Here is a 13,109-nt window from a genome sequence, read left to right on the forward strand (position 1 = left end):
AAGCCCGAAGTCATGTTTTGAGCGTTGACCATTAATATTGAAACAACGAGCATGGCTGATAAGTATTTCTGTGGTCGTTACATATGAGTCATTCCCTTACCTGTAGAGCTACTAAGGGTTCGTATGTAAAAGCAATCAACCATGACATATATTTATTTAAGGCATAAAAATAATGGCACTTATGGCTAATGGGGTGCCACCGCGCTCAAAAAAACCTAGAGTGAAAATCAGGATTCGAACCCACAAAGGTTCCTCACACATGCGCTCGCAGAGAATTTGACGACTGGGACACTCGTGCTCCTATAGAGGGTTGGAAGGGTCAGATTCCCCCTTACACTTTGAGTCCGACTACTATGAAGGATTACACTTACCTTTACAAAATGTTAATAATTACTGCCAAGGTTGAATAATCCATCAGCTGTTTGTGTGATAACGAACTCTACAGATACGTAAACCGCTGACCATACATGTAAGTCGTGATAAGGTTATCCACCTGGGGGTTGTGGCTGTATAAATATTTACACGGCCTATAAGGGTTAACGTATTATGTTTTCATTTCACTCGACATATTCAGAATACATCCAAATCAACAGTAATCCGATTACTTCAGCAAACGAGAACGCCGTTATACATCTGTACTCTAATATGACGATATTTTCCCAAGAGACTTGAGCGTTGATAATGTAGGCGTGTTATGTTCAGTACGAAGGAATGCGTAGGTATTTAACATCATATACCATGACAAAGTAGCCTCGTTCCTTATGTTTCCGAAAACCCGAAGAACAGTCTCAACAAGACTATGAGAAAGACAAGGATGTCATGATCGGAGGTAGACTTACATTGGTTTTTCACCAGGTAAGTCTCAATGCACATATTTTTGTTTGGTTTGATGTTTATCAGCAATATTCCAGCTAGATATATGTAATCGAGCCTGGACATCATATTCCAGTGATCAACAACATAAGCATTCTTCGGAATTGGCTACCATGACATCTCAATAAAGAGATACTAAAGATACACAGATAGTTTATTTAAATGTAATTTGGTGGTTTTAGACTCGAAAGATGGATGTATCATAAATATGAAATTTCCAGGTTTCAAATATTATACTTAACCACTTCCTAATTCGATGGTGAGGAGCGTCTACACACATCAGTAGTTTGATTCCGTCATACAGACAAACGTTAAAATGTCATTCAGATTGTTATCTCGTCTGGGGCGCAATAGTAAAAGACAAACCCACAGTCTACCGCTTGCAGCCTGTAAACTATGCTTGGATAGGCTACCATTTCAAACAGCAGCATGATATCTCAGTGCGCTGGCGCTATGAAAACGATATTACCTAGGAAATGAACATACACCTGACCACAAATGACGCATCTGTTGTGATTTATGTACAGTATATCTACAGAATGTGATAAAACGTATCTGAGAAGTTGTTTGTTTATAGGGAAATTCGTTACACTGGCCATATCGCCATGTTAAAGAGACTGAGGGACGGTGGGGTAGCCTAGTTGTTAAGGCGTTCTCTCCTCACACCAATACAACCTATAAAGTTCGATTACTCACATAGATAGAATGTGTGAAGCCCATTTCTGATTTCATCCGCCGTTAAATACCTGAAACATTGCTACCAACGTAAACACCTTACGCATGTAAATGGTTGAGCATGTCACGGGCCTATCTGGCCCAGGGCGCCGCTACACGAAACATGCGTAGTGCAAGGATAGTCGCAAGGCTATGATAAACTATTGAGTTAAGACAGGTCCTAAGGTTTCGAACGCTTTGTGGATCGGAACCCAGATTCGATTAGGTTGTAACTGCCGTCAAACAACTCGATAGCAGCTACAATGCGACCTGAGGACAGGCACATATGCACGCATGTCATTTGCGACGTGACTGATTAGTGAGTACGGTTCTACGTCGCGTTTAGCAATAGTCCAACAACACGACAGACGGGGACACAGAAATGGGCTTCACACACTGTACCCACGTGGGGAATGGTACCCGGATCTTCGGTGTGACGAGCGAACGCTTTAACCACTAGGCAGCCCCATCGCCCCGAATGAGTCAGTAAGGTGTGACGCCGATTTAAACAGGACAGAGCGAGGGGTCAGATTAATGAGATAGGAAGGGTGGAACTGTTACAGGTCTCAATTGTTGACGTTGGTGAAGCCCAGTTCCACGAATAAACTCTTCGAAGTAAAACCAGGGCGAATGGGGTTTTTAAGCCATAGTGTCTGCCACTTCAAGTGATGTTACTATGAAGGGCGAATCATGGCGCTTCTCAATCCCTAGGTCATCTGTGCCCCCAGTTGTAACCACACGGTAAAGGTGAATATAATGCGGTCAATATTACTTTATACTCATGACTGACTATCTAATCACTCGTCAGGTAAGGAAATACCTTGGTCTATACCTGTCTAGGCAGTTTTTGTTATGACTAACTGAGGAACATTAGAAAGTGTCCAAGCTTTTAGCAATATTTCAGCAATATCACTGCTAGGGACACCAGAAATGGGCTTCACACGTACAACTCATGTGGGGAATCGAACCCAGATTTTCGGCGTGACGAGCGAACGCTATTACCTACACTCTACCCCACCGCCCCTGAATTACACTGTTATCAGGTTGACACTTTGGGAAGAAAGTACAAACAGGAGTCTTTTTTGTGGAGTATTGTGCGTGATTTTGAGCGTAACTGATGGATATATGTCAGAAGTGAATATTCTGTTTTCCAGACATTCGTCATCCCTAACTCACAACCGTTGCTAAGACAACATGCCACGAAGACTGGTGTCAGATCCGTACAGGGGGTGGTATTCCTGGGAAACCCACTTCAACGCTGCAATGCGCATGAGCACCCAGTCCATGTGGGATTTAAAACTGAAGAATGAAAAGGAAGACCTCTACTGCAAGAGGCATCTGGATAAAATCACCTTCGACCAAAAGATTGAAACTTCCGAGCATTCCAAAACAGTCAAGAGTCTCAGACATGAATATGACAGACTGGTGGCCTTCAAGAAGGTGTCTGGTTTGTACAGCTTCCAACTTCATGACAAACTGAATGGCCACAAATCAATCTCTTCTCCGATGAAAAAATCGAAGAATGTTCCAATTGCTAAGCCTGCTAGAGAAAATAAGTGGAAAAAGATACTCAATCCGCAAATAGATAGAGCCAAACAAAATACTTGTGTTGACGAAACCAAGACTGATGGATGTTATTACTCGTACAATCTCTTCCCAAGCATAAATCTTTACAAGGGGAAGACGAGTTGCGGTTCATTTTCTCGGAATCTACTGACGAAAGAGAATGGCGTTCCAGAAAAGCTACGACCTGAAAAAGTTGATCAAAATTGGTCTCGAACATTGGCTAGCATCAAAGGTATTGTGAAATGGAAAGCTCTCATCCAGGATTCTGATGTCTGTCTTGGTCCGAAAGTCAAACCTAGGGCCTCAGAGAGATCGGTTTTACCAGGAGGCTGTAAGAGTATCTATGCCCTGAAGAAAATGATGAAGAAAAAGTTTAAAGAGGCTCTCGAGTTTGAAAATAGAAAGAAGATCTCATTTCCACCTGTAGGCACAAGGACACGTTAAGTGTGACCTTTAGTACCACAAGCAACGTGGTGACTTTGACAGTGTTTCCATTAAAAATTTTCACAAAAAAGGAAAGGCCAGATTTATATATGTCAGCTTATATATGTCAACATTGTGTTTCCACAAAGAAGAAACTGACATCCATACATCTGGCTTTTCTTATGCTTTCCACTTCTAAATGTCCTTCATAGATTTCATTCACAAAAAGTTGGGGATATTCCTTTTAGCGCGCATACCACTAGCCATTGTATATGAGAAAAGTAATATATATAATATATATATCCACAGAGATAAAACATTTCTAAATTTCCAAAGGAATGGAATAAAATGTCACATTTTCCTTTTGAGATAATTTCTGTCCATCATCACCGTCTTGGCGTCATCATTTGCATTTTGTCAGTCTTGTAAATCCAATATCGCCTACTTTTTTTCGATGGTACATGAAGTACCTTCCACTTGCAGAGACGTTGACGTGTCAAAGATATTTTCATCACGAAATCATTTGTCAACGACCATGCAGCCATCTGACCCGTTGGTTTGGTTTGATGTTTAAAGCCGCGCTCAGAAATGTTCCACCTATGTGACGGCAGGATATAATCGAGTCTGGATCAGACAATTCAGTGAGCAACAGCATGAGCACCGATCTACGCAGTTGGGACAGGATGACATGTATCAACCAAGTCAGCGAGGCTGACCATCTGATCCCATCAGTCGCCCCTTACGACAAGCACGGGTTGCTGAAGATCAATATTCTAGTCCATATCACGGGTGCCAGCCATTTGAAGTACTTCATGTAAGTTCAGTCTTTGAGCATTGGCAACATGCTTTGAAAATAGATTTAGCAAATCTGACAACGCAATTACGATAAATTTTATTCCTGAGTATAGATTCTTCCGAGCTGTCATTTGTTTGCCATCATCTTCTCGCCTCGGACGAAATATCTGTAAGAAATAAAAGTAAAATGTTATCAGGTCGCCAATATGGAGCACATAGGCACACGTTAAGTGTATCACCTAATATCTACGCTCCAGCTCTGTGCCACACACAAATATTGTGGATATTTATAATGCGCAATAGTCCATACATCAAGTCTGCTTAATGCGCTACACATTATTACCCTGACGGAAATTGTCCTTTCAAAGCTGCTACTAAGCGCGACCGTATTGGTCCGTACATCCGCTTTTATCAAGGTACCGATTTTAAACAGCTGGGTGGACGAAAAGCCATGCCCAGGGGCACACCACAGTATGAAACAAAGGGCTGATTTGCACGAACCGATCTTATAGATTGTAACTCCCATTTTTCAACATAGGCTTCAGACAGTCGTAGATCTCAACTAACCATCATGATCACCACTACACCACTGTGCTCCACACAATTAATAGCCAGTTCACTTACAAGAGAATGAGTGAACGTTGTTTTATGCTAATATTTTCCAGAATTGTGCCACACATGTGAAGTTGTGTCGGATGGGAAACAAATCAACGTGAGATCTACATTAATGCCATACCAGGATGCAGTTGTACAAAACGATCTTAACGTTAAACTAGGGTGACCGTAACTTTCATACCTTAACATAGACCTAAGGCTGTCTCACCACTGAGGTTGTATTGCAAAACAGCATAGTCAGGGCTCGACAGAAGGAAATGAAACATCACGGAAACATCCGTAGTAGTAACCTTGCTGCACCAGTCAGAAACCTGTTGCTGTTCATAATAAAATCAAATGTAATGCTAGGGGTTTAGTTTTGATTGTTCTGAACATCAGGATCTGGGTCTGAAAAGATCATTCTCTATTATTTCTGTTCATGAGAGTCGGAGTATCAGTTATTCAGTCATTGTCAGTGCCATCGGAGTCACTGCTTTAAGTAAGTTTCAGTTGAAGTCTGTCTTCTTTGAACAGCAAAGATTAACACGCACTTGGCTCATGCTGTTGTATATATGACGTTGCACTTTGCAGTATCAGACGGCGCCAGTTGAAAGCACCTGGTTAATTCAAAAGGTGGAAATCTTACTTTTCAATCTTCTCGTCCAGCCAAGCTTTGTGTTTGAGATTTGTAACCCATGATACCGGAAGTGCAGACATTCCTAACTTACAGCCGAGGAGAGCTCCAGCTACAGCACCATTGGTGTCAGCATCACCTCCCTGGAGATGGATGATAAATTAACTCAGATAAGTGAGTGAGTGGTTTCATACCACTTTTACAGTATCAATATTCAATGCAAGGGGCACCTTCAGCTGACAACTTGACATTTTGTTTATATCAGGAACCAGTGATCAGTCAGAAGGGCACTCTGTTACCCGTGGCACACATTCCCATTACATACAACGACAAGGCAATGTTTACCTGCACAAACGTGCAAACATATGGCAAAACCTCTGACGATGCACAGGGGCGGTGCCATAGCCCATTTCTGGTGTACCCAGTCGTGATTTTACTGGCATATTGCTGACATATTTCACATATGTCAGAACTTACTACTAAATCTAAATCTAAACTAACACTCACCCTGACGACACACAAAAGGAAATAGCCACCCGATTATTGATGCGATCTGAAAACAGACGTAATATTCTGACCAGCATCATTACCTCCATGACGATTTTCTGCAGAGCTTTCCTGAAGTCCTTCTGTTTGAGCGCCCAGAAGCCGGCACCCAGGCACTTGTAGGTGTAGCCGATCTTGCCGGACTCGGACAGTTTCAGGTTCTGGATCTTCTTTATCTCCAGGAATGACTTCAGTTCCTTTTTCTGGACAAATGAAAGCAACGATTGAAAGATGTTCTCGATTTACAGACGGTGATATACGGCAGTGTCTTGTGCACTTAAGGAATGTGAAAATTCATGGAAAATATCTAAGCGAGGGACTAAACTTTACAAATGGGAACTCCAACAAGGTCGGAACGTAGTCCCATGTAATTGTAATTAAACTTGCAAAACAATCACTAGAAGCGTCGGCTAATGAAGATCAGTTTTTACCCGGATCTTCATGGGTAAGATGACATGTTAACTACCAATATCGCCTGTAAACAACAGGGAGGAATTCAGAAAATACCGACTGATGGACACTAACCTGCGCGTCACGGTCAGTAACAGGTAAAACAGAGAGGGGACTGGACGTTAGCACTTCTCCCGATTGGTGTGTCTATTGGCCGACCACTTGACATGCTGGCAAAAACCTATCCTTCCTTTATTTACAGTTTGAAGTAAAATACACTTGTCTGGATACCTTGGCTATCATGAACGATTGTATGCGGATGCTAAAGACATTTTTGGGTACCATATTTCTAAGGTCCTAGAAAAGAAGCTGACACCATATATGAAGCAGTTGAAGCACAAAGGAAACGGCCTCAGACTCCCCAACTAAGTTTACAATGGATGTTATACCTCTTCCTGGGTTTGAAGACAGGTAGCGGCCATCTTGAAGCTGTCATGGATGATTTTGTTAACTCTGTATTTCCCACTGCGCTTCATGTGTTGCGGCGCCCTCTTCAACATGAGGCTTATTGCTACCGACACAGCAACTGTCGACGCCTGACACCTGGCGCAACAACAGAGACGGCAGACTCAGTTGATATTCTACAGGAGTGAATAAGTGGGTTGGGTTTTACGCCTCTTTCAGCAATGTTCCATTAGTATCAGGCGTGGTACACCGGGAAAGGGCTTCGCACATTGTACTCAGGTGGGATCTTCGGTGCACAGAGCGGACCGCTTAACCACTTAAGGCTTCCGTAGCGCTCCAGTGTCACAGCAAGTGTGTGTGAGTGAGAAATGGGTTTCACATATTGTACACATGGTGGAACCCAGGTCTTCGATGTGACTAGCGAACACTTTATCGAACACATTAGTCTTCCCCAACGCCCCGTCACAGAAAGAGTGCTTGAGTGAGAGACTTCAGTTTACGCCGCACACAACAATATTCCAGCCATATGGCAGCTGTCTGTAAATAACCGAGTCTAGACAAGACAATCCAATGATCAACAGCATAAGCATCGATCTCAGCTAATGTGAACCAATGAAATGTGTCAACCAAGTCAGCGCGCCTGACTGCCTGATCCGGTTAGTCGCCTCTTACGACAAGCATAGTTATCTTTTATGGCAAGCATGGGTTCCTGAAAGCCTGTCCTATCCCGGATATCTAGAATAATAATGCGAGTACACAGCAACAGCCTTACTGACGGCAAAGCCGCCTGATAGTGTAATTTGTAAAAGCAAAAATAATATCATAGCGTGTCAGCTTACTGAGAGAAAAACCGGAAGTGATGAAGGTCACTACTTTGGTGTACCAAAGATAGGCGATGAACGAGAGGACGACTATTGGAAACCGTTCCCTTGAGAATGTCTACAGATCTGTAGCATGCGATACATTCCCAAATCTAAGCTTTCATGGCGTCACTTCACTTTTTGAAACAGTAAACGGTTATAATAACGCTGGTAATATATTTACACAAAACATTCAATTCATTGCTGGGCGGAGGGAAAGTCTAGTGGTTAAACCGTTCGCTCGTCACGCCAAGACCCGGGTTAGATTCCCCACTTGGGTACAACATGTGAAGCCCTTTTCTGCCGCCCCCTGCCACGATGATGCTGGAATATTGCTATAAGCAGCTTAAAACCATACTCACTCAATTCATTGCGACATATTTAGGTGAGGCCTTTGAATATCACCCGATTGCTTGAACCGGTTTACTTTGTTTTCAATATTAGTTACTTCTTATTTCAGTGCTACTGACAATGATAGTGGAACTTCAGAAACACATTTCTAAATTGTCATAATCGAAATCAGTGCTTCATAAACATCTGGGTCTGTGACTGGGTTTCCATTAATACGTTACAATATATCAACAAAGGTGCATCCGGGGAATAAAACTTCAACGATGATTTAAATGGCCTTTCCCTAAACCGTCAAATAAATTTCAAAGGTCGTCGTACTGCAAAGATGAAATCAGGGGTTGCTGAGATACTTTAGGAGCAATCCCAGAAATTGGGAACTGGTCTGTTGACATTTTTTAATTATTATACAATTTGCATAGAATTTTTAGAACTTAACATTTATAGTTTAACTAAGAAATCTTGCCGTTACATGTTGTACTGCTAAGATCACCTTGGGTCGTAATGAGTGGTTTTGCATATATCCAGGGCATTGCCAACCACAGCGTCGGTGTCCCAAAACTGGTGGACGCCAAGAATGGAGGTCCTCATGACAGCTCCATTTGAAGCCGCCATTTTCCCGCTCTCCAACCATTCCCGCGCAGCCTGTACGAAATAATCAATATCGGCCAAAAGGGAATGAGGTGTGCGTTATGAAGTATTGGTAATATCTCTTCGAGTAATTATTCTATCAGTGTGATAAATATGACAAGAAGGAATCTGATTGGTTGAGACAGATCGTATCTGAAATAGAGCGTAGCCGAGACAGAACGTAGCTGAAATAGAACGTGGCCTAGGCAGAACGTTGCTGAAATACAACGTGGCTGAGGCTGAACGTGGCCGAGGCAGAACGTAGCTGAAATAGAACGTGGTTGAGACAGAACGTGGCTGTGATAGAATGTAGCTGAGACAGAACGTGGCTGTGATAGAATGTAGCTGAGACAGAACGTGGCTGAGATAGAATGTATCTGAAATAGAATGTGGCCTAGGCAGAACGTTGCTGAAATACAACGTGGCTGAGACTGAATGTAGCTGAAATAGAATGTAGCTGAGACAGAACGTGGCTGTGATAGAATGTAGCTGAGACAGAACGTGGCTGAGATAGAATGTAGCTGAAATAGAACGTGGCCTAGGCAGAACGTTGCTGAAATACAACGTGGCTGAGGCTGAACGTGGCCGAGGCAGAACGTAGCTGAAATAGAACGTGGTTGAGACAGAACGTAGCTGAAATAGAATGTAGCTGAGACAGAACGTGGCTGTGATAGAATGTAGCTGAGACAGAACGTGGCTGAGATAGAATGTAGCTGAAATAGAACGTGGCCTAGGCAGAACGTTGCTGAAATACAACGTGGCTGAGACTGAACGTGGCCGAGGCAGAACGTAGCTGAAATAGAACGTGGCTGAGACAGAACGTAGCTGAAATAGAATGTAGCTGAGACAGAGCGTGGCTGAGATAGAATGTTGGTTCCTGCCATCCTTCTTCCTTCACCGATACAACCAGCCACAGAATCTATATTGACACAAAGGCACGCTCGCTTTCACGGGATAAGGAGAAACGCCTATTGTTTAATCATTCGGGCGTTGTTTTCCGAACTGTAAATCGTAATTTCACTAAGGGCAAAGAATCCGGTAATTCCTGGAGCACTTGTGGTGGAAAATGCTACCTACACTGGCTGCAACCTAACAATGGTAACCTCCGAGTACAGCCAGTCTCACTATGGCCCGCAAGTTTTCACACCTTTTTAATTGATTCTGTTCTGACCTCCCACTATGGACCGTGACTCCATTACAGCATAGTGCACTACTGAGAACAAACAATAGCATGAACAGTTAGAAATTCATGTTACATGTGAACATAAGTCATCAATCACATCAGTCACTTAAGTGAACATGTCATGATCGTTGTAATTATTGTCAACACCAAGAAGTAACACGGCCAACAACGGCACCACAAGCTGAAAGATATATGAGGCAATGCTCCTCACGAATGTACACGTTACCTTGTGTGGCTGTGTGACAAATTCGGGGTTGGCAATAACCTTCGCTGTTGTGGTACCAATCCCCATGCCAACGCGATCGCCGAGTTCAGGAAAGCCATTCCGAGACCAAAACTTCAGTCTGTCTGCAAAGTCCTCGGGTTTTACCTACCAAACAAAGGTATGCTTCTGTTCTTTTCTGTACAATGAAGTGTAAGGACAAGTGATATAACTGATTTATATACTGAATAAACAGTCGAGTGAGTTGTGTTTGACGCCGCCATGAGCAGTATTTTTATTCTATTGAATAGGACGGCATGTCGAAGTACGGAGAAATGACGAAAATAGCCTTATCTCCTAAATGAAACCTACAAAAACGGCCATTGTCGTTACAAAGCCATTATAAGAAATTAAAAACAAACATCATTACTCGTCTAGCATTACCTAACAGTGGAAGAATATCTTTCTCACCAGTCCATCATTGTGTGTAACACCATATTGAGCAAGGGCATCTCACCTGTCCGTCATTGTGTGGAAAGCCATATTGAGCAAGGGTATCTCACTTGTCCATCCTTGTGTGTAACACCATATTGAGCAAGGGCATCTCACCTGTCCATCATTGCGTGTAACACCATATTGAACACGGGCATCTCACCTGTCCATCCTTGTGTGTAACACCATATTGAGCAAGGGCTCCTCACCTGCCCATCATTGTCTGTAAGAAACTGTGGGGGAGTAAATCTCACCTGTCCATCATTTCGTGTAACACCATATTGAACACGGGCATCTCACCTGTCCATCATTGTGTGGAAAGCCATATTGAACACGGGCATCTCACCTGTCCATCCTTGTGTGTAACACCATATTGAGCAAGGGCATCTCACCTGCCCATCATTGTCTGTGAGAGACTGGGGGGTAGTAAATCTCACCTGTCCATCATTGTCTGTCAGAGACTGCAGGATGAGTATCATCTGGTCCGTGTCATCCGTCCAGTCTCCCTCCTCCCACCGTGTTCTGTGTACATCAGGCCACAGATGCTTGTGCTCCAGCTCAAGGTGCTTTCTTACTTCACCATACTCCTTGTTTTAAACAAACGTACTGGTTTGAGAATTCTAAACGCGTTATTGATATTAAATGTGAGCAGATCAAGTTTGTGAGTGAATATGGTGTTACGTCGCCTAGCGGTATTCCACACTGGGCCCGACTGGGCCCCGAAATTGGCATCACACATTTTGTCCATGTGGGGAATAGAACCCGGGTCTTCAGTGTGACGTGCGGACGCTTTAACCATTAGGCTACCCCTCATCCGAAACGTTAGTAAAGTAGCTATAACATTATACCAAACCTGCGGACACTCGGTGAATCATGCAAAGAGTAACATAAATCATAATTTAGATAATTCTGCATACCTCTTTCGCCTCCTCTTTGGTAAGGAACTCTGTCAACAAACCAATAGCATCCCCCACAGCCTGACCGTAAAGTGTCGCCATAATCTGATCCCGTGGGTAGTCGCCTGTAGACCCTGGGGTGGAGGCCTGAAAGGACTATTTTTATTTTGGCGCAAACAAAATATGAAATATTGCCAGCGGCGTAGATATCATTATAATAAAGAGCCCGGGTTTATACATGATTTGGACTAAAAAGATTGGTCAAGCCAACAATGCTATCAAAATATAAAATTTTGCAACCTGTCCGGCTTACAAGAAAAAATGGCTTGCTGCGCGCATGGCTGGTTAGTCATGAGTTAATACACAGATTCAGCGCGTTAAGTTATTTTATTACCAAATATAATCTTCACACACACGTATCCTCGTTAAACCACGACCTCAGATCAATTGCAAATTAATTGTACATCGAATTCATCATCATCAGCAGCAGTAGAAACAACATTAAAATAATAGCTATTAACCTACGAAACGAATGATATTTATGCAAGGAGTTCTGCAGTAGACTGTTTCACGGTACCTGAGCCGCGGCCTACCTTCCACCCAACCCGTTCAGTGATATGGTCAAAATGGAGCAAGTCTAGATTTCCCTAGGTCCAGGCTCTGAATTTCCCATGTTACTGCGTCTCCTTTTGAATTCGTTTCGGTCCTACTCACATATTCAGAGTCTAAGCGTTTCACTTGGCAAGGCGCTATATTCTACTAAGAAACACTCACCGTTTCAGCCATCGCTATTATTAGATGGGATGCCCCAGATCGTTGTTTCTAAACTGTAAACAAGCACGATTCTACTCTTCGGCCCCAGATTCCCCTGTTTGGCGATGTGCTGGGAAGTTCTCTCGCCGTTTCGTTCATGTTTGGAAGCAGTTCATTTAATAATGGATAACCTCCCTGGACAGTTATGGTTTACGATATTGCTTCATGTTATTCTCAAACCAGCGAGAAGTCTGACATATCGAACGGCATTCGTTCTATTAATACCCTGGAAAGGGAGGTAACTGGCATATGGCTATCGGGCAAACATATCGGACAAATGTCACTAGTTCTCATCAATGTCTAACTTTGTTGTTTTATTTCACGGGACAACAAAGAACAACGTCAATATTATTTACGTACTGAATTATATGCAAATGATGAAAGATTCACCGGTCATAAAAAGACAGCGCTAGCGTGTGTCATTTGGCCGGGGTTTCTGATCACACGATTTTGTTTTTACATTGTTAGAAAAAATAGCTCATGTCACATCTTCAATTTAACGGTTTATTTGATGTTTCAGCTGACCCCCAGTTATCACGCACATAATTCCTCTACATAAACCACTTTCAGCTATACATATTCATCCATTGTTTGGTTAAAGGGAACGTGTACAGAACATATCACGCGACACTTATGCGACACAAAACGGAATGTTATAATTGGTTAATATCAATGTTAGAAAGCA

General features: G+C 42.8%; 1 protein-coding gene across 2 annotated transcripts; it reads right to left on the minus strand.

Annotated features, from left to right (window-relative positions):
- Positions 1-4,447: 4,447 nt before the first annotated feature.
- LOC137296059 (ADP-ribosyl-[dinitrogen reductase] glycohydrolase-like) lies at positions 4,448-12,659 on the minus strand. Of its 2 annotated transcripts, none has more exons than XM_067827713.1 (9): positions 12,386-12,659; positions 11,633-11,758; positions 11,153-11,302; positions 10,248-10,391; positions 8,702-8,853; positions 6,985-7,138; positions 6,190-6,348; positions 5,612-5,742; positions 4,448-4,538 (listed from the first exon to the last, which is right to left on the minus strand). In XM_067827713.1, exons 1-9 carry the CDS (start codon positions 12,395-12,397, stop codon positions 4,499-4,501), a joined length of 1,068 nt encoding a protein of 355 aa, XP_067683814.1. In that variant the 5' UTR covers positions 12,398-12,659; the 3' UTR covers positions 4,448-4,498. The 2 variants fall into 2 exon arrangements, with proteins under 2 accessions (XP_067683814.1, XP_067683813.1); XM_067827712.1 differs by having other exon boundaries at positions 4,466-4,538; positions 11,633-11,767; positions 12,386-12,623.
- Between the last annotated feature and the right edge of the window lie 450 nt (positions 12,660-13,109).

This window comes from Haliotis asinina, chromosome 9 (assembly GCF_037392515.1).
Source record: "Haliotis asinina isolate JCU_RB_2024 chromosome 9, JCU_Hal_asi_v2, whole genome shotgun sequence".
Lineage (NCBI taxonomy): Eukaryota > Metazoa > Mollusca > Gastropoda > Lepetellida > Haliotidae > Haliotis > Haliotis asinina.

Excerpts from the sequence above, each read along its gene's own strand:
- LOC137296059 (XM_067827712.1), bottom strand. Across the intron at positions 10,392-11,152 it reads TGACAGACAATGATGGACAG|GTAAAACCCGAGGACTTTGC; the intron begins GTGAGATTTACT and ends TTTGTTTGGTAG. Across the intron at positions 4,539-5,611 it reads CTGGACGAGAAGATTGAAAA|ATATTTCGTCCGAGGCGAGA; the intron begins GTAAGATTTCCA and ends TATTTCTTACAG.